The 22,791-nt window shown below is 35.8% G+C and overlaps 1 protein-coding gene across 1 annotated transcript; it reads right to left on the bottom strand.

Moving 5' to 3' along the window:
* Positions 1-5,790: 5,790 nt before the first annotated feature.
* On the bottom strand, positions 5,791-21,977 carry LOC130716994 (uncharacterized). Its single transcript, XM_057567070.1, has 22 exons — positions 21,362-21,977; positions 20,308-20,358; positions 19,423-19,513; positions 19,181-19,322; positions 18,961-19,060; positions 18,805-18,882; positions 18,643-18,702; positions 18,419-18,523; positions 18,167-18,277; positions 14,266-14,307; positions 13,961-14,080; positions 13,698-13,882; positions 12,338-12,627; positions 11,945-12,066; positions 11,757-11,799; positions 11,580-11,671; positions 9,394-9,442; positions 8,508-8,578; positions 8,247-8,366; positions 7,336-7,433; positions 6,715-6,760; positions 5,791-6,237 (listed from the first exon to the last, which is right to left on the bottom strand). The coding sequence occupies exons 1-22, from the start codon at positions 21,533-21,535 to the stop codon at positions 6,187-6,189; spliced, it is 2,241 nt and encodes a 746-aa protein (XP_057423053.1). The 5' UTR covers positions 21,536-21,977; the 3' UTR covers positions 5,791-6,186.
* Between the last annotated feature and the right edge of the window lie 814 nt (positions 21,978-22,791).

Here is a 22,791-nt window from a genome sequence, read left to right as displayed (position 1 = left end):
GGCACGTTATGTGTCCTAGTGGAATTTCCACATGGATTTAAATATTGGGAAATTTTTGGAAAACTTAAAAACTTCGATTTAGTCCCAGCCCAAAATCAGAAAATCTTCAATCTCTTCATCATCTTCTTCCTCCTCATCATCTTACCCAAAAACAATCATTTCCAGAAATATTTCTACCTCAGAGACTAAACAAAAATACAAAAGAAATAAAACTGCAGAAATACAGCAACAAAGACAATTCCCTGCCCAGCAAAAACAAGAACAAGCCAAAACAAAAGTCACAAAAAGACAACCCACCAAGCCAATACACAATTCCATGATAAAGCCAACCCAGCACCGAAACTTCAAGCCTGGACACCTTGCAAGCAATGAAATCCACCGAACAAGAATTTTTTTTTTTGATAAGCCATTATTTTATTAATAATAAGGCACAATGGGTGCCACCCATGTAACAAACAACAAGAGAAAAAGAAAAAAAGATACAAGAGCACACAGTAGCAAGTAGCAGGGGAGGGAAAAACAGAATAAACAGAACCAAGGCAAGATAGAACCCCTCATAAACCTTCCAACCATTTACTGCTAAAAGCTGTAGCATTAGAATCTCAAACACACCCTGCAACAACAAATCTCACGCTTTCTCCAACCAGATATAGTACCGTGGGACATAAATCACTAATCAAGGACCACAAGCCAATTAAAGGTCCAAGATGAAGACTTAACCATTCCAATTCCATACATGAGATGAGACTTTGTCAATTTCAGCAACTGCACCCTCTTCATCTCTTTCTTCCTCACTTTTCATAACTTCAGCACACCTTTGCATCATCTCCCTCATAAGATCCTCCATCTTTCTCAACTTCTGCAAGCACATCCAAAAAAATGAAAACAGAGAAAACCCATGATTCCCAACCCAAAAAAGAGATCGCGAGAGAGAGAGGGGAGGAGGAACTTTATACCCAGAATCAGATCTCCCTCCTTCATCTCGCAATTAGTCTATTGATTCGAGCTCAGAGATCGATTTGAACCTAGATTGAGACCCAGAACTCGTTGATGGTCATAGCTTTGAACCCAGACATCCAAGTTGGAGGGATTGGAGTTGAAAACTTTTTCCTCTGTTAATCTCCCTATCATTAAATTCTTCATCTGGAAGATTTGCTTCTCCCACAACATGGATGTCTCCCAGTTCGAGACCCAGAACTTAGTTTAGGGTTGGGATGGTGGCTGGTAAGGGATAGAACAAGGTGTTGAAGTGATGGGTTTGGGGTTGTGGCCGATGATTGTGCGTGTAGAGGAGAGGTTATATGGGTTTAAGAAAGCTTCAAATTTTTTTCATCTTTTATTCTTCATGTGGTAGATCTGGAAGATGATGAAGATGAAGATGATGAGATGAAGAACAAATCAGGAAGATGAAGAACAAAGAGATAAATCAAAAGAGTTTTTGTTTATATTGTATTTTAATTAGTTATTTTAGTTTTAATGATGTGGAAATGTCTAAATTTAAATGGAAAAGAAAATACAAGTGCTTAAATCCACGTGGCAGGTCCACTGAGGCATATAACGTGTCAAATCATCATTCTCGTTAACGTTTACTAACGGAAGCCAACCCAGGGACCAACGTGATCGACGTTTGCAAACATTAGGGACTACGGGAGGCATTTTTGAAGAATATGGACTAATATGCCCGACGCCAGTAACTTTAGGGACGAAAGTGACCATTCACCCGAAAAAAATTGAATAAAATATATGATTATGCAGAAGAAGAAGAAAAAAAGACATAAGGATGATGATGAGAAACAGAGAAGAGGAAAGGGGTAAAGAAATGGAAATATGAAAATAAATTCAGGGTAGTATTGTCTTTATAATAATTTTAATAAAGTGTTTTGTTCTGTTCTCTTCCGTTCCACCCTTTTCTACGGAACCAAAATGTCCCGTTCCAGGAGCTTTTTGTCCTGTTCTTTTCCATCTTAAAAACATGACAAACGCAGAACATAACTCATATGCCATGTTCCGTCCCGTTCATATGTGTCTACCAAACGCTACCTTACAACATCTTTTGTATTAATTTAATTTAAAAATAACTGATGACAGAATATAATGTAAAGATAAATATAAAAAACAAGCCACCTTAGAAAAGAAATTATTATTATACTCTTTAATTTTGGATGGATTCAGTGGGTGGGAAGTGGCCTTCTTCAATTCAATTCCGCAACTAGTTCGCAGGCTTATTTGGTAAAATATTGTCGTATTAATCATGTTGTCTATGGAGAATAATTGTTATGGGTTAATATATTTGTAGTGTATATAAAATGGAGGTGAATCGGATTTGAACTTTAAAATTTTTTTATAGATTTTAGTCTTTGATATTAATAAAATGGGTTGAGTTAGTCTTTCTCATGCATTTTGTGGCAACTAGAAACCGTCATTAATTATACAAAAATAAAACCACCACTAATATATATCGTGACGGTTCAAAACTGCTGGTTAAACATAAATTGGATAAAATGAAATTAATTTTACATATTTTCATTAATATTAGAAACTAAAAACTATATTTTTTTAGGAACCAAAACTAATTTACCTCTATTTTCTTACTAAAAATATATTTGACTCTATTACTACTAGTATGATTCTTTATTTTTCAGAATCTTGGTGTGCTTGTGTGGGATCCACATACGTCACAATAGTACATAAATAAAATATATGTATGATGAATGAGCGTGCATTCTTTGGTGCATTTAATTTATCCAGTCTACCTAATTGTATGTTTGGTGGTAGCTAGTCTTGTAGAAGATGAAAGTGACAAAGAAAATGGTGAAAAAGAAAAGTGAGAATATAAATGGATTTACAGTTAAAAAAAGAGAGAATATGAATGGATTTCAGCACGACATAAATATGAGAAAAAAAATTGGTTAGTTGGAAAAGTATAAAACATAATTGAAATTCTTTCAATAGCCAAAATTACAAAAAACAAAAATTAGCATGAGGGAATGGTGCTCCACTAAAAAATATGGAAAGTTGTAAGGATAAAGGATGTATCCAGTACTTTTTTATTGGTAGGGTCGAAATAAAATAATAATAAAAAATACAAAATCTTTGGAGGGGTTAGATTATAAATTTACATTTACTCTCCCCCTAGTGCGCTCCTCTATTAAAGAGCACTTGCAGAATAGTTAAATTCACCTCACCTTAAGTATAAGAGTGGATGCTCGAACCTAAAACCTATTAAATACCCAACTTTATAATGCTTCAGTCGACCAATCGAGGTTATTGTTGTTATAACTATTGTGTAACTTATTACTATTGTCACAACGAGGGCCACGATCGCGCCGCAACCCTAGTTGCGACAATCTTTACTAGTAATAGACTATTATCGTCTAGCCTAAATGTTTTATACTTTGTGAAATGGAGAAATTTTGTAAAAGCACAAGGCCTATGGGGAAACTCAAGAAAGTTGAGAAGAGAAGCAGGATGAAGGCTCAAGTTGGGGCTTCCCGTGATATATATTTGTTTAGCGGAGGTCACGTACGGCTATGGTGGAAGCAAACGAAGGGAATTGGTTGATATATGCTTTTGCCACAGAGTTTTCAGAGCCTCAGGATGTATTGACTAGGCCAAGGGGTTCCCTTTTGATGGGTAAATATTTGGGTGTGGAGTATAATTGTTCAGATGAGATTGTTATGAACTAGATTGCGGTCCAAATTCGTGCATGTAGGTCTTCTTAGGTTTTTCTAGGTGTTTCTTAGCTCTGGAAAGGAGGTCATTGAGACGCTTTCTGATCCAAAGAAGTTTTGTTCTTCGTCTAGCTTGATGGGTTTATTTTGCTTGTATTGTGGCTTTTTGCAGTGCTGGTGTTATCAATTTTGTGTCACTGTTTGAGTTTTTGGTTGTGGTTTTGCTGGGTGGTTATGGGGTGTTGTTGTTTTGGTTGTTTTTTTCTTGATAGGTAAATGTTAGTGGTTAGTTGTTGCTTTGGTTGTGCGGTTTGGTTGTGGATAGTTTCTTTCTTTCCTCTATAGAGTTTTGTCGGGTTGGTTGTTTTTTGGGTTTGACCTCGGTTAATTGGTTGCTTTTCTCTTTTGATAAGGATTATTATTATTATTATTATTTTGCTTTTAAAAAATTGTAAACCTTGTAATCAGAATGCATGGGAACAATAGTCCACTACTATAATCATCAATTAAGCAAACAATCAATTATTTGTCACAACCTCAGTCCTCACACCTAAAACATTTGGTATGTATAGTTAAAAAAAATTGTAAATTCTAAAAGTAAAATTAATTAATTATATGGAGAAGTTGATGCAATCTCAGAATTAGTTGTCAGCAAAGAAGAATGAATGCAAACATGTTATCGGAGGAAATGCAGTTGCCTCAGTCCAACCATTATGCTAGAGCCTACCATCAGTCTATCATTACTCTGCGATATGGTGGTTATAGTTTTATTTGTTGGGGAAGTAAAAACAAAGAAAGTGAACTAAGATATGTGTCTGTTAAATAAGATTATGGGATAAATAAACGTTGTTCTGAGGTACGGCCTAGTAGTATTCCAAATCCCACCATTAGTGGAAGGAAAGGAAAGGACCACCAGGCCTTGCTGCTACTCCACTCCTTAACCATCCAAGATTCTCTCTCCTTTCTCTCCCACCTCTCACTCGGTCTTTTTTCATTCCATTCTTTTCCCACATCACATGACAAGGCCTTTTTATTACTTTTCTGAGTTACTAGTATGCATACATATACACATATAAAATTAAAGTAAAGTATCTTCTGGTCTTCCTCCAAATAAGTGTTGATACTTTTAGTACTTTTTATTACAGGGTGTTACAGGGAATGTCTTTTGAGATAGATTCCTGACCAGGTCTAGTTCATTATGGTCTTTTGGTGGTCCCCCTATCAACATTGGATCTCTGTAAGCAATAGTTAAGGTTTTGGTGATATGGTTTCAAGGAAGGTCTTATAGTTGCTCTTGCCTCTTGGATCTCTATTATTTTGTTGAGTATTCACTAACGTTTTGGGCAGGGGTTTATGAACCATATTAAGGGGTTTGTCCTCAAGGTTTTCATCAATTAATAAATATTTATTTTGCTTTAAAAGAAAAGTAGTCATAACTATAGTGTTTCTTTCAAGTTATGATATAACAAATTCCGAGAAAAGAGGCTGGAAATAATACTCTCATGTTTGGTTTAAGGTTGAAAACGCTAAATCTTGAATATAAATTGTTCTCAGAAATAAAATAATCATCATGCCACATTTTATCGTTTACTTACTTGAGTTTTATAATTTATAATTAAAAATATTCCTAAGAATGTCATATCAGTCCCTGAATGATAGCTCAAGTGGTAAGAGCTGAGGGCATATAAGGACATATAAGTTGGGGAGGGGAAGGTCCAGAGATCAATTCTTGAAGGGCGCTAATTATCTTTCCGATGTACCAAAAAAAGGGAATGTGATCCTTGCCACGCTCCCCCTAACATCTACCAAACTCATCCACATAACACCCATATCTATATGCATCACAACTCTATACTCCGTCATCAAGCTTATCATGTATCCACTACAAGCCTATCATCTCTGGTACCTAAAGATAATGGCTGATACAGCACACTGGCACAAGGTGATAAGGGTTGAAAACTATAAAATGGCTAATGGAACAGTTACGTACAAGGTTGAAATAGTTCCAATAAGTTCTCTGGACAAACTTGTTTTAAGATTTGAAGAGGATTTTTTTTTTTTTTCATTTAAAAACATAACCTGAGTACCTGACCATTAACATGTGTACATGTTCACTAAATTCAAACGGGCAAATATATCATTTTCCTAAAAACCATTTTAGTCAAAGAAAGTCAGGGAACATAGCATGTCTAAGCACACTGTATTTTCGACTTAAAAAATCTAAGACATGTGTTGGCGACTCATGCAAGTTGGATGTAAAAATGACAAGAATCACATGCAGCACAATTGACTTACAAAGCCAGGAAAAGAACTAAAAAAATTTAAATATTAAAAAAAGAAAAGAAATGATAGTACAAATTCACAGTTACAGCTCAAACTAATTCTGCCCTATTGTAGAATATGTAAGGACCAAAATTTTTGGTACCACGCAAAACACCAACTCCCTCCCAGTTCCTATGTCAATCCCCAGACACCACCTACAGCAGAGATTTTCTGCTAACCAGCTGCCTTTAGCTTACTTGTTAAAGAATAACCCCTTCTTCTTCACTCTCTTTTTCTCCCCAGCCTGCAGCATAAGAATGCTAGATATTAAATTCAAGGAAAGATTAGAATTATAACTTTACAAAGCTCAGCTAATTTCAATAACTAATTAAGGGAACTAAAGGAATCTAAGAAAATATGCCCATTCTAACCAAGCAACAAACATAAATAATAAATGCAATTAGTTATCTATAGCTTCTAAATAGGTTATAGAGTAGTAGAGTTCATAGTAAATAAAAATGACTGGCTCAAATTAAAACAAAATTTTATGATGGTTGGATTCCAATGCTCTACTATCCTCTCTCCAGCATTATTTGCTTTTCATGTCTCTATCACGTGTAGCCGTGTAGGCTAAGTGCATGGGGAATGAACCATATATAGCAACAAAGGAACGGATCCAGAAATAATAATAACATGATGTCTAGCAAACGAGAGTCTAGCATATAAGTTACAACATTTACGATAATCAGGAGTACATAAAGTAAGGAGAAAATTTATATACCTTTAGGATGAATAATCTCAAAACGAGCACAATAGCATCTCTAGCACTGTAAAAGAAGCATATAAGTAATATTATGAAAAGCAGAAACCAAAGGGGGGGGGGGGGGAGAAGAATCTCATGATTCCAATTACATATGCAACCATTTGACAACTTGGCATGAGGTACTTCTCTTGACGAAAATGAGTTGTTTCTCTTTATTGGTTAGAGATTAAAAATTAACTCTAAATGCATTATACTCAAATTAATATATGAACTTCTCTAGTTCTCTACTTGAGGCTCCATATAGGCTTAGGCATTATTACTCATATAAGCTCTACTTCAAGATCAGCTGAAGGATCAGGCTTAAAAAAATGAGTTATTATCTTATGTGAAGTCAACCCAGATTATGCATAAAATGCAACTGCATCCAAGATTTCCATAGAAAAATTACTGCATATCCATAAATAATTATTAACACATACTTGACATAAATTTGTAATTTAGCAGATAGACAATAATACATAGCTCAGCTAGATAAGTGAACACTACTCCAATGCTAAAATTGCTGCACATGAAACATTATCACACGTGCAACTGATTTTTTTTGTCAGGCAGTTTGTGCACCACTGTAAGAATACTTACCCACTAAAATCAGTTGAGTTGTTGTCTGCTCTTAACAGATGTTCGGCGCTAGTAGAACCAATAATAAACTCTGAAATATGTCCATAAGGAATCAAAACCTACAGAAGTATATTGAGAAGGGAGATCAAAATATTAGCTAACTACTCAAAACCAACTCTTCTGCTGAGCCGACACACACACAACAGTTTTCAAAAATCTCATGGAAAACCTACAAGCAACAAGCCAACAATGTTAATTAGCTGTTATTAATATAATTTCATGGCAGTGATTTTTTTACTGTTATTGAGAAATTATAAAGGTCCAAAAACTAACTTTTGTCAAGTACATTAAATCTTTCTCCCTTTCCTGATATTAATCTGGTGAGATAGTTCTGTTCATTCAAACAAAGATCAGCAAGTTCAACAGAACCAAAAAAAATTGCAATATAATACTTCTTACAAACTTCAATTAAATGTTTAAGATAAGTTCTATTATTAAAAAATAAAGAAGTTCCAGAAATTCAGTTTATTCATCACAATTGATAATGTTTAACACACAATAAAAAAAATGCAATACCATGCTTAGTTCTTACAACTTTACAGACAGTTTGTAATTATAATGTAACAATTTTGTTCGAGGTAGGGAATATATCTTCATAAACTGAATGCCATGTGCATAAGTATGGTGAGTTGCTTTCAATATGACAACTAGGATTCTCCACCTTAGGCCATATTGGCAGACCATGAGTCACTTCCAAGATTTAGCTCATGCCATAATACCGAGAAATTTATGTTCATTGTTTAGAAACAGATACGGAATAACTTCTAGAATTTTTTTTAAATTACTTCCCTAAACCAACCAATAACTTGATCACAGTTCCAACTAGCCAAAATCTACACACACACAAAAAATCAAAGAATAAGAAATCATACGGTGGTGGACGGTGAAAATTTTTCTGTGATTACAACTCCATTTGGTCCATGGCATTTGATACTGTAGCCTTCCTTCTTGATGGCCAATGTGGCTGGTTCCCAGATATCAAGATATCCAATCTGCAATATCATACAAAAAATATATATATGTAACTGTTGGTGTGAGAGTTCTTCATAAAGAAGAGTAAAAAGTAAAAATAGATTTCGACACTAATGTCAAAGGAAACTCAACAATTAAGAAAACTACATTCATTGAATTACCGAAAGTGAGACTTTATATGAAGCATGTCCACTATAAAAAGCTCTCTCTATTTGGCTCTGCATTTCTGGATCTGACAACAAATAACGAAAGAGAATAACTCAATAAACTATTATAGTGACTCACCCACAATTGCAGCCCAAAACTGAAGAAAAGAAGGCAGACAAGAGATGATTTAGAGTTTAGATTAAAATGCTTTTCAACTTTATGTTTGGATACCCGTTAGCACAATTACAAACAGACGTTAGCACTTACTTCAAGACAAAAAATAGAGATTGAGATGAAAGTCCTTTCAAGTTACACTCAACTAGTATCCAAACAACCATCACTTTTTTTGGATGATATCTTTCTGTCGTTGTAACCATATTTTCTGTTGTTGAATTATTTATTTTTGTCAATTTCAGCATGATGAATGCAAAAATTTGAACCTAGATCTCTCTTTTTTATACATTTCCTCAAGTACAAAAAAACTGATAAGACAGTAACTCACCATTTTAAGTTGTCTAACAACCTAAATGGCACTACACCCGCTCCCCCCCCCCCCCCGAAAAAAAGAATTTATGCTGCATATGTTGAGAATTAGAAAAATTAACTTTAAATTGAAGATATCAAAAATTAACTGCTTTATAAATGCTTTGGTGAGCTTAAAACGACACGTATTTCTTTCTCACAGCAACCATCATGAACTTTTATATTTTCTCTATCTTTACAGCTCACATGTGACATGATAGGAACTTAATCCCAAAAAAGCTACATAGATTACCCCTATGAACAACGCTTTAAAAATACTGAGAAAAATTGCAAACTTGCAATCATTAACTGCCTATCTCACAAATTAAAACAGAAGACAGCAATGCTTCAAAAAACATTAATTACAATACAACTCACCACAAGTGATCTTTTTGCTATCATTGGCAAAAACCCTCACAGGTTCTCCCTACAATCACACAAAAGCATGAGATTTAGTTTTAAGGGGGAAAAAACAAGAAGAGAAAACCAAGCTCAGCCTAACTCAATATACTAAGCATACATTTATAAATTTTGTTTTAGCATACCTCTTCACATTTCTAAAGTTACTTAACAAGCATAGTGCACTGTTGAGCAAATTGCTCATTGAGCCATCACATTTGCAGGGCATTATAAAAAATTGAAATTCAAAACCATTTTTTACAAAAAAGAATAGTGCTATCATAAAAAATATTTAGAATAATTCAAAATAACAACCATATTAAGAAAACTAAAAAATATGAAAAATTTAACGTTCAACTAAAAAAGTAAGTATACAGCTACCAAGCCCTACTCCCAAAAGTAGGCAAATTGAACATGTATTTTCATCTGTTTCAGCAAAAGAACACGAAAACTTCATCAAAAGTGCATTTCAAAGGCAAACATTGGTCAAGTCTTGAATCTTAAGTCAATTCCTCGGAAGGGTCCTGTGTCACACATTTCAGCAACTTCTTCAACTAAATGGTGGGTTTGTAGAGGCTGGGGGAACAGAAAGGGAACAGGAACAAAGAACGAAACTGAACTTCCCAAAAGCAACAGGAACAATAGGAGGTGAACAAAAGCTTAACTACTTATTCCAATGACTTCTCAAACTGATGAGTAGGTAACTAGGTATGCATTAGCCTAAAATTTTGCAAGAGATAAGAAAAGAAAATTTAATTAAAAAAATATAACAAGCAGAAGAATGCTGAAAAGGTTGAACAGAAAAACCACGGTATACATCAGATGTCACAGGCAGCCAGAAGAATCAGAGCAAATTTTGGCACTAACTTGCCAATATACTCTTCTCAGGAGTGTCGGATGGGGGAAAGCTTTGACATTCTCCAAATTTCTATAGCTTTTTTTTTAGTTTTCTCATCTTCAACTAAGACATATGCGCCCCATATAACTGTACAAATTGCATCCATGTTACCAGGGCACAGTGAAAGACTCAATGAAGTAGCTACGTATAACAGAGACCAAATGCCCTGCGCAAATGGCAGTTTATCCTCTTTGAATAGTTTTTGCTTTCAATTTAATAACATCTATTGAAAAGATGTGATTGCATATTGTGTTGAGGTTGCTACAGAATTTTCGGTCTAGTAATTTACAGCATGATAATAATGCCAGCAGTAGTAAAATATTTTCTTATCTAAGCTGATGAGTAAAGTAATTTGCATGCCCTTACACAAAAATGTAGTCCAAGTTACAACTTGATATCCATGTTACTTTCAGTTTCAGAGGACTTCTCATGCTCAATTACATAGAAAACTTTAATTGATTAACCAATGACAATCGGTGCACTTAATCTTTAATGTCTCTTCATCACAGATTTTCATGATCACACCCCCAAACAGACACACCTGCCCCACCAAATGTGGTTCAGGGGCATTATCACGTAGAATGTTCTAGCAAAGAGACAAAGATAGGGCCCACTTAATCTTTAAAGTCTCTTCATGACAGATTTTCATGATCACCCCCCGCCCCCTACACACACACACCCAGCCCGCCAAATGTGGTTCAGGGGCATTATCAAGTAGAATGTTTTCGCAAAGAGACAAATATCTCATAATTTTCCTTCTGTAACCAGATTCACTCACAGAACAAGAAGAATAAAATAGACAAGGAGTTTAATGTGGTTCAACCTAAAGAAAACTACCCAATGTCCATGGGTGATAAAAGAGTGAGAGAGAAAATACACGATAACAAAATAAAAATACAAGGAGTATCCGCTTAATGCTCAACCAACAGCAAACTATAGGTCAATGTCCTCCAGAGTGATAAAGAGAGATAGAAAATTCACTATGATCAACAAAGATTACAAGGAGTAGCCAGTAGCCACTCAAATCTCAAAACCTAATCTCAGTAGTACGATCAATGAAGAATACTAGTTGTTAAATTCCACCACCACTACTCTCCTTGGAAATTGACATTCTTACTTCCTTGTCAGGTCACTGTGCTGCCTTTTTTGGATGAGTTGCATATCAAATAAAGCCGTAACTAAATACAAGTCACTTTATAACACTTTCAATAAATTCTCACAAACATGTGTATGACTGATAATATGCTAAGTGAGGGGAAAGAAGAACCTTGCGTTTCCTGTTATCCAGCGGCTGGACTTCAATGGCAAGTAATGTATCAACATCATCAGCAGTGACAAGATAGTTGGGTTGCTTTGCCCCTATAGTTTGAACAAATATTATGATTAAGTTCATCATATAAGGATGGAAGAAAGGGAGAACACGATCTTAAAAGTATAGTGATACCTTCAATATAATGAAAGGAACCATCATCTAAATGCCGAATCCACTGGCAGTCCAACAAGAGAAAACACAAAAGCCAATGTCAAATTCTTGGGACAGATAGAAAAGATTAATATTATGTATAATGGAAAACTCCTTAAGGAAATAAAGCAACAAGAAACAAGTTCACATTATAGACAAAATAAATTCACCTCAAAATTACAACTAGTGGTTCCATGGATGGAATATCCGCATGCCTGAAGTTCCCTTCCTGGAAAGGCTTCTCCTGAAATTTGAAGGCCCTCTATACCGGGTAATGGATCATCATCCGCAGCTGCAGAAAGATTTATTCAACTTGGAATAGTCAACAACATACCTTTATAAATTCAGTAAAGTTCAAAAGGTGATTAACAACCTTTTGTTTGATCTTAAAAAAATTATTCTAGAAGATATTATTTTAGCTTTTGAGAAAAGCATAAAATAACATTTTTGAGGCTTTGCTCAATTAAAAAAAAAAAAACTAACTATAACTTCTTTTAAATACATTTTTTGTAATTAAAAGACTGCTTTAAAAAAGTCGCAAATAAACAGGCCCTAAATCTTACCCTCAGAATATGAAGAAGAAGGTTCTTCAAGAACAGGTGGTAAATAAGGAGAATATGAGGAAATGGGATCATCAACAGTGGATGAATATGGAGGATTGCCTGAATTCCAGTGAGCAGATGCTTCTTTCTCACTAAGGTTTCCATCTCCATCAGGATCATCAAATTCACTGTTGCTCACAGGGTCACGGAATGTGACCTGTTTGTTAGTCATCTCCTCTCCATAATGTGTAGATCGAGTATCCCCCTGAGTAACAACCAGATGGGAAGGTACATCATGGGCTGGAGAATTCCTGTGAAATGACCAATATATTTGAGCAAATATGCATCTTCTGACAGTCCAAGAATGTTTAATTTTATCACTCCTTTACCATTACTGTTTGAAGTATCACAGTCCTCAAAAAATCATGTTTCAACTCTCCTGGTTGTGAGTTTTAGTTCAACAAAAGGAACTGATGACACAGAAGGAAAATGGAAGAGGGAGGGAGGGGAATTATATCAATCAGAACTTCTCATTTATAAAAAGATCCCCCAATAGATTACAGCCGTTCTCAAATTGTAAAAGACAAAAACCAAAAGAGAATTCCTACTTTTATCATTAAAATTTGTAACAAAAGCTGCAACAGACCCCATGAATTCCAGGTGCAATGAAATAAGCACAGATAGATAAACATTTTTATTTCAATCATGCAGGAATTCATTTCATCTATATCAAAACACCCAAGGAATCAAAAAAAAAAATCCCTTCCTGAGCACCCATTGCTATTGAGACTCAGTATGAGTGAAGGAACCTGTTCCAGAGTAGATTTTCTCCAACAGGCAACAAAGATAATCATTAGGAAGTCAGCAACCAAACTCTACATCATAGATTTCATAAAGTTGATATTCTAGGCCAGCTTTTAACTTAGATACTAGGCCAATTATACTGCTAGCACAGCATTATTAACCATAGTATGTTGGCACTTGGCAAAATCACACAAGTAACGCAAGAATTTATTTCCTGCTCTATAATCTAAAACTGACTGAGCAGTTAACTGTACTTATCACCATCTAAAGGATGCTAAGATGTATGGCACACAAAAGCTTCATTTGAGAGCCACAAATATCGAATATCACCGTAACATGATAATGATGGGACTATAAAAGAATACATGTCAAGGAACAGATTAAAAAGACAAGGTTCTGCTTAAATAATAAGATCCCCCATCAGTTGAGCATAGTGCCAAACAGGTTGCCTAAAAAGAATAGTAATGGAAGGGAACAATATTGCATTCAATGGGACCATTTTAACAAAGATTCCACGAAAACGGAACCCACCAATACATTCAGTTCAGAGTAGCAGTCTTCATTTGATCAGGCTCACCTGCTTGCAAGAGGTGAATATCTTTCCAAATCATCAGCATCAACATTTGATGCCACCCCACCACCCAAGCCGCTCTGGTGATGACCCAACATACCCCAATCAGTGCCTGCCTGAGTATCAACAGAGACCTGAGTCTTTACTTGAGAATAGATATGCCGAGGTACCAGTTCAAGGCCATTTTTATTCTGAAAAAAAATGAAACTATTTTAGGACATAATTTAAGCATAACAACGAAAAGGGACAAAATCACAAAGTGAGCATACTGAAGTTGCCAAAGGTGCACCAATCGAATGAGATGGTGATTGTGTAGCAGCAGTTGCATGGTTCTGGTTCATATCTGAGCGCCAAGGCGTCAGTTGATATTGTGATTCCTTTAGCTTCGACTGTAACGAAGAACAAATATAACTAATAAACCCAATTCCTCTAGTAAAAGGTAAATATAAAAGTCCTCAATTTTGACAATATCCAGTCTAGTTAAACTTAAAGACTATTCTATTGTAATAGCCACATGTCAAATCATATTAATGTATACAGGAATGTAGAGAAACCAAGTGTCTTCCAAACTTACCTCAGTGAGAAGTAGTTTCTCCTGCAAATGTTTGAACAAAACCTGCCAAAAAGCATAATTCAGAGTGATTTCAACATGGTGAGGTTCTAGAATTCGAAAGTAAACAGACACCAATATGAACAGACTTCCATGCAAGATCCAGCTTTCAGTATCACCAATATGAATGTTAAACAGAGATTCAACAGACTTCCATGCAAGATATCAAGAAACTGATTAAGCAAAGGTCAGAGCACAATTTAAATATTTTTTTAGAACCCAGTACCCGCCAGAAAGAATGGAAGACAGAATAAACATTCTTGCAAAATGTATTCATTCAATCAATCAAGATTCCCAGTTTCCCGCATCAATAGAGAAGATTGAAACAAATAACCCCCAGTAAAGAAAAACGCACACCTGAGTATGATGTGATGGGCCCACGGTGGAGGGGCCTCCTGTCCATGTCTACAAAAGAAAGAAGATCCATAGGGACAGAAATGGGAATAAGAAGACAGTGGGAGAAGAATTGGACGGATCTCATAAAATGGACAGCAATCAAAAAGGGATTGGTGATGGAGAGGCTGGAAGCATGCAAGAAGACTGAATATTAAGAGTCTGGAGGGGAGAAGGAAGGGAAGGCTTTGGGAGCAGGGCAAAGGAGTTTCTTCTCTGATATTTTCTTTACAGTTTCAGTGTATTGAGTTCTATAATTTATAATCAAGATTGTCATTTTCTGTACTCGTGATCTCTACTATCAATTTTAGTTCCTATAGTGCTGCTAATTTTAATTGACATGTCAACATATCAGAAAAGGGGGGAAAAGTTTCCTTCCACGGCAGTTACCTTTACTTATGACTTATGAGCAGTGCTCATCACTCATAATTGAGCAGTAAAATTGAGTTCTAAGAATTCAAAAGGATTTAGATATTTGGATTATATTATTTTGAATTTGCAGCACACAGAAAATCTTTTTTTCAGCCACAAGCTCTCTCGTAAGCTTTTATATTATAACATGTAAGCTTTGCTGAAAGAGAACTAGAGAAGTAATACTCAAGCTTAAACGGAAATGTTCCGAGAGTGTTTTAAGTGTGATCTGTGACAGAAAAGAAATACTCAAGCTTATAGGGAAGTTTTACCATAGCTATACGACCTGCAATTTTGTACCACAGATAATGTTGGACACCAACAAGAAAGTGAACTAACTGTAGTAGAAACGAGCATGTTACAACGGATAAGTGAATGCACAAGACAATATAGGGTTCGGAATACAATTATTAGAGAAAAAATGGAGTAACTTCCATTGTAGAAAAAAGATGGTTCATCTTTGATGCTTCAGGCATGTAATAAGACCTGTAGACACAACTCTCGGAGAGTTTACCAAATGGAGAATAGCCCTATAGCTAGATGAGGAGTAAGAGGGCAAAGACAAAAATGTTAAGGGAAATGTGTATTCTATTCTTAGGGAATTTCATCATTTTCTTTAAAAAAATGTGTATTTTATTCTTTAGGGAAATTTCATCATTTTCTTATTATTTATACCTTGTCGTATCATTATCTTCTAGTCAACCTGAAACACAAGATAGGATAGGAATCTATCCTACTTTTATCATATCATACTTTTATCCAAATCTTCTATCATATCATTTTTTATCCTATCCTGACCATCAGATAAACCCTAAATGTACAACACAGTTTTATGACGTCACATGAATCGGGTAACAGACTTCAATGGGAAAAATATTGATTGGTTGGTTGTTGTTGTCGTTATTTTACAAAAGGAAAAATTCATTAAGACAACAACAAAAATAACTAAATCTATTTCCAATGGATAGGGTTGGACACTTAGATCAAACTCTGCCATCATGTTATGCCATAAACCAAGAAATTCATCGGGAAATAGAGAAAAAAATTCAAACGGAAGGGAGGACAAAGAATTCTCCTTGACTGAATAGCAAAACAGCAAACAACAAAGAAAGAAAGAGAAAATCAATCCAGCAAAGATGCCCAATCCTAAACAACTAATTTTCTAAGAATTTTGGCATAACGTTATTCTAAGAATTTTGTTTTAACTTATACATATTTATGTTATGCTCCCTAAACAATTAATTCATTTATTCCACATGTTCCAATTCAAAATTTAGAATTTCTAATCCATTTGATTGCTCACTTATTCTATTATGCTACGAGAATATATGGTCTTGAAATCTTGCATTATTCTATTTCCCATTTTCCCTAATTCAATAGATTCTACTTTTGTATATATAGAATCATAGTTATCAATCCCAAATAGAGGCACGTAGCGGCCACCCCCAAAACTGCTACAGCGGGATAACGCTACATTTGAAATTTTATATATATTATATCATTTATACTACATAAATATAAATGCAAATTCACTTAATATGGTCCAATAAAAAATGGTCCAAACTTGAACCACTATGGTCACCCCGGTTAATACTTTTCCGTTAAAAAAAAATTCCATTTTGGTGTCTCCCTCACGATGACAAACGTTGTTGTCCTTCACTCCACCCTCCTTTTTCAATTCAGATTCTTGATCTTCTATCTCACTCACACCCTTCTGAGTCTTCAATTTCGAATGTCTACTCTAAGTTGCATTCCTTTGAGGTGAGGGCTTATAAATGTCCTTCGCGGGATTTCGGTGCTCTTTGGTTTGTTTCTATTAACTTCTTCCTCACTGCATCTTATGGGTCAGCGTCAACATGAATCAACTCGATCTCATACTGCAGGAATCGCTGAACATGCAAAGTGAAGCAAAAACCATTCAAGGTTTGTTAACGGACCAGATGGACGGGGGATAGAGCCCACCGGAGAAGGCGCACCCTTAAAGAACGGCTCAGATTGACCAGAATGGGTAACAAGGTCTTCCATACCGTCAGGCAAGAGCAACAGGAGGTTGGCAAAGTGAAGGAAGTGGCGAGAAAGGAGAAAAAGACGGAATTAGAAAACGAAATGTTGTTAACAAAATGAATTTGGATCAGTAGTGGGGTTGGCCTAGAAGGAGGGAGAGGCCATCTGCAGGACCCAGCTAAGGAAGGAGACGGTGAGGGCAGAGAAGAGGCGGGTGTGGGCAGAGACGAAGTGGCACTTGGCTTCCTAAATGGTGGTTTGGCAAGATGGTTTGACTGAGGAGTGAAAGAGGCGACACGATGGAGTGATTATGAAACACAACATGTTTCATGCCAGAGGTTTCACATACAGACCCTCTGTTTCAACAATCAACATTTCCTTTTTTTACTTATTATGTTTATCACAAAAACAAGATAAAATAACTGGCAATTTAGTATAGTATGCAAAACTAGGTAGTCCAAAGCTGGACTAGCTTACAACTGGTGCACATTAGGTGGACCCAATAAATGCTAGAAACTAAGGAAAACATAGGGCTTGGCCATAAGGAACAATGGGTCACAAGGTAACCATAGTTTTTGTCAAAGGCTTTCAATAGTTTTAAACTATGAGTGAGTGAAGGCAAGACTATGTTTGTCGAGGGCTTTTCAGACTTTTGATCCCTTTTAATCTCTGAACTTTTGGGTTTTTCAGGGCGCATTTGCAGTTGTGGCGCAGCAGCACGCGAAAGGCACACCTCTGCTGCAACAGTGAACTGCGACGCAATGGTGACCCCTGAAGCGGCACACGGCCGCAACAGTGGCTATTGAAATATGACAAGATAAGTGAGATTCATGGTATATCTTTGACTACCCTTCACAAGAAATATCTTCAACTACCCTTTAGAAGTCTTATTTCACCATAGATTAGTTTTGAAGTTTCCACCATGCAGTACCATTCAAGAGAGAAAGATGAAAATGTTGAACTACATCCAGCTATCATATTTGTAGGTTGTACTAGAAAGTGCTTATGCAAGGGTAGTAGCATCACTTATTTCAAAAAGGAAAAGATTAAAACTGACCTTGACATTGCTAACAATAGACTGGGCATCAAGAACATTAGGCTGCAAAGAGTATTCTGCAAGAAGAGGCACCAAAGATGAAACAAATGTTGATCTTTCTTGTTGTGCATCCTGACGAGAAAAGAAAAAAAAACTTAATAATTCATTCTGTGAAACACAATGAAACAAAGTACTAAACAGAGATTCATTAAAAAAATATAGCATCATGCAAAATTCAACATAGAAGATCAATAACATAAGAGAAAAAATAACCTGTAACGCATATGTAAGACGTATATTTTCTTCAATTACGTCCTGCCGGTACGATAAGGCTTTTGATGCGGCATCTACAAGGTCTTGTTGCTGCTGATCAAAGGCCTAGTAGCAACATTAGAAACCATTTATATGAGCATAATCTCAATCAAATAAAAGGAAAAAGTGAAAAATACATAAGAGACATAAAGATTCACAAGGACTTCAAAAAATTGCATACATACCACACGCATATATGCAATGCGCTTATCCAAGACATACTTTTCATTTCGTATTTGTGCTTCCTATCATGGAAAAATAATTAGTCACCATAATGGACATCAAAGCAAAAGATATCTGAAAGATCTATCGATCACAACTTGATAAAAATACTTTAAACCTTTTACCTTTGCAGCATAATCTGCAAGGTGTTTCCTCAATAGAATGATCTCTTCTTCACGTTCCCGAACCTTAATGGCCAGGTCCTATATGTGCACAAAATATATGACTCCATAAATATCAAGCTCTAATTGAAGACAGATTTTTAGAACCAAAGGATGTACCTGCTGCAATGAGGTATTAGAATTATTTGTTTCAGCCATTGGCGTCAAGCCTTGCCGAGGTGGATTAAATTGGGGATCAAGATCTCCTCCTAGTAGATGCCTATGACAAAGATAGGTTTAGAAAATTAGACAAATCCTTCTTCAACACTAATTGCACATAGAATAAATATAGCCTCACATTGTAGCTCGAGCACTATAATTGATATTTGATATCACATACCTGTTTGGAGAGATTGACCTTGTAAATGGTGAAGACAACTGAGAGTTTCCAGTATTCTCCACAGGGAGCCGCTCATTTGGCTGTACTCTCAGTGTTCCATTTATTTCGCTGCTCCCAGAATAGTTACTTGTATTGCTTATGGCTGCATCATTTATACATTCAATATTGATGGGTGACCGGTTTACCAGTCAGATCAGCTAGAAAAGAGGCCCCAGTAACTTTCAGTATATATATTCAATTACCTGATGATGGAATTGATTGACGAGCTTCATAAGATCCATAAACTTGCTCCTTCCATGGATGGGAATTTTGATCCACTTGTTCATTGCGCCTCTGTCAAGAGGTTCAAATTGTACAATTAGATTTTATTAGTTTGTTTGAAAAAAAAATTAAGTTGATTAATTGTATATATAAATTTTCATTTTAAAAATTACTACGGCAATTAGAACTGCATATCCACAATATTATATTACAATCTTGGTATATAATGAGGGGTTGGAAAGCTTTACAATTAGAGGACATGTTTCCCTTCCATTGTTTATGCGTATGTTTTCTTTTTACATTATGAAGTATCACTTATACTCCAAAACTTCGTAATTATCTTCACCGAGTTAATGAATTTCTTTGTTTGTACAAAGCACACATATATTGTTAGTATCCAATTGCAAGGTATGGGACTTGAGTCCCACATCGGAAGTGTGAGATTTTGGTGTGTGGTTTATGAGGCATTGATCTCTTCAAACTAGAACGGCTAGCTTTTCTGATGTGCTTCTCCCAAAGATTCTTATCGTATAATACAAATTATTATCATGCTCCCATCCTTATTTCCATATATTAGTGGTTTAATATTGTCCTAGAATCTAAATCATGGACACCTAGAAACCACAGAATAATCGCAATCAATCTCTACTAAAAATGCTTCAATCAGCAACTCCTACCGTAACAAAAGACTGATTTTAAGAGCAGAGAATGACAAGAGAATTGAGCAAACAACCAAGCATTCCACAGTAACATATAAATATATATAATATAGTATAATATAATATATATATATATATGTTTGTGTGTGTATTAACAAAGACAGAATCAATATGAAATAATTGAGCAGATGCCATCACAGAACTTACATGTTTTTCCAGTTCCTCAATTTTCCACCTAAGTTGGTTATTCTCTTCTGCCTGTCAAAAGCAACATGTTGCATCTTTAGTATCTCAATTAACCACGAATGATTTAATTTTATACTTCTACCATGACCCCTCACGCGAGATCCCTTTGGGCTTGAAGCTTGACAGGGCACAAACCTACCTGGCTTGTGCTTAAATTTAACATTTTATTAGGAGAATGGGGGTAGAACGAAAAAAACTCTAGACCACTTGGTCATAGATGCTTCAATACCATTTCGTGAACCAACTATTCCAAAAGCTTAAGGAGATAGGTGAGGACGTGTAAATAGTTTTATATTATACTTCTAATAGCCACGGTAACATTTTCCTTTAAGAAAGAAATTAAAACCCCATCAGCGACAGCAGTCATACTACATGTCATATTATCATGTACAACAGTCTCTACGGGATTCCTAATGTCTTATCCATGGTTTTAAATCACAGTCCGCAACCGCGATTTCAGCCGGCTACGTCAAGGTTTTAGAGGTTTCCGAAACCGCGACAGCCACATTTATTGACAATTTTCCGCAATGCGAATAATCGCAACACAACCGTGACGCAATCGCAACCATTACCCGCGACCGAAATTTAATACCTGGGTCTCATCTCATGGACCCCAATTTGAGTATAAAAGTACGTTCTCTTTCTCTTTCCATTCACTAAACGTGTCTATACACCAAGCAAGCACCGCAGCCGTGACGCAATCTCAACCATATCTCAACCATTACCACGACCGAAATTTAAAACTCGGGTCTCATCTCAAGGAACCTAATTTGAGTCTCTTACCCTTTTCATTCACTAAACATGTCCATACACCAAGCAAGCACCGCGGCACATAACACAATTAAATAAGCTATAATCAAAACATTAAAAACATCAACCGAGTAGCAACATAGCAATACACATATAAATAATAATACAACTTCCTATGCCAACAAAAATGAAGTGAAGAACACGCAGCACCCAATCAATCATTCTTAAAACGAAGCATGCATTGAAAATTTGAAATCATAAGTACCTGTTGCTTAATGGTAACCTCAGCAGATTCAACAGCCTTCATGACCTGATACAAGCTCTCATTGTGGTTAGAAGAAAGGTTAGATTGATCATGCACACCTTGTTGACCATGCTGCTGGTTAATGGCCAACCCTGAGAACTTCTCAGCCAATTTCCCATCGTGACCATTCTCCATGCCCTTCTTCTTCTTCTTCTCCAATCAATCACCAAATACCATGAACCTACAACACAGCTACCCAAGATTCTTCTCCACAACCCACAAACTGTTGAACCTCAAAACACTCCTAAACAGCAAAAAAAAAAAACCGTTCTTTTTAGCTATTCACGATTGATTCCAATTCAATCAAATTGGATCAATCGAGAGGAGATGGAATCGAATTGGGAATCAAGTTGGAGACTTTTGAAACCCTAGAACAAAAGGAGACAGAAACAAACAAAAGGGTATGAGGAAAATGGAAGAGAAGAAGAGGGTGTGAGATGATGAATGTGAACGATGCAAGAGAGAGAGAGAGAGTGGTGACTGTGATTGTTGTGGTCAAGTTTGTGTGTGTTTGGTGTTGGTGTTGTGATTCATTTCATTTCATTTCATAGGATCGAGTTGGCTTTGTCTTCTACTTACATATAATAATCATATTTATATACAAGTTTATTAGATTAGACCTCTTCTTCATTGTTGTATTTGGCTCTACCTAGTTGGTTCTTTCCTATTACTCTCTCTTGTTAATGCAATTTCATTTCAATGATTTTTTTCCAGGTGGAAATTATCATGATACTTCCTTTGGAGTGAAGTGCAATCCACGACTTCAAGGTTTTATCCTTTTAGTCCTTTCTTAAAAAAGAGTGAGTGATTGCATTTTTCATTTCTTTTTGTGTTGATAGTTTTCTTATATTGTTGAGTATGGATTCTTGATGGGAATATGAGTTTTATGGGAACTAATCTCGTTTTGAATGTTTGTTTGTTTGTTTGCACGTCAGTGCGATGATGAGAATTGTGTGATTCTGAGATAAGATGTGATGATTAGCTTATGAGTTAATGTGATTTCTATGACAGATATGTACAACCGACTGACGTCAAAATATGTTGTCAAATTTTGCTTCTTTTTATAGGTCTTTCTTTCGCTCACGTGTTTTCTTATTTCCTTCAATGTTAGCGGTTTAGTCTTCTGTTATTTGATGACAGCTTAGAGGTTTAGTGAGTGTTTGGTTTACAGTTCATGAGCATTACAAGAAAATTTCAAATGAGAAACACTAGTTCTAATGAAGCGAATATGAAAGGACCATCTCGCTTCTGTTGGCATCAATGTGCCTTCAAGTTGGTCTTACGTGGATGCTATCAGAATAAGAGATCATTAACAAGGGCATTCTAGTGCGTTGTAGATTTTTATCCAAGACTTGTAGCATTTACTCTCTTTTTTCTTGATTCTAAGTTTC

The sequence above is a fragment of the Lotus japonicus genome, chromosome 5, assembly GCF_012489685.1.
Source record: "Lotus japonicus ecotype B-129 chromosome 5, LjGifu_v1.2".
Classification (NCBI taxonomy): domain Eukaryota; kingdom Viridiplantae; phylum Streptophyta; class Magnoliopsida; order Fabales; family Fabaceae; genus Lotus; species Lotus japonicus.
Note: the sequence above shows the minus strand (reverse complement) of the source record. Positions and strands in the feature narration are given on the sequence as shown.

Excerpts from the sequence above, each read along its gene's own strand:
- LOC130716994 (XM_057567070.1), bottom strand. The coding sequence starts at position 21,535 with ATGGAGAATGGTCACGATGGGAAATTGGCTGAGAAGTTCTCAGGGTTG. Across the intron at positions 20,359-21,361 it reads AGGTTACCATTAAGCAACAG|GCAGAAGAGAATAACCAACT; the intron begins GTACTTATGATT and ends TGCTTTTGACAG. Across the intron at positions 19,514-20,307 it reads TTGAGGAACTGGAAAAACAT|AGGCGCAATGAACAAGTGGA; the intron begins GTAAGTTCTGTG and ends ACCTCTTGACAG.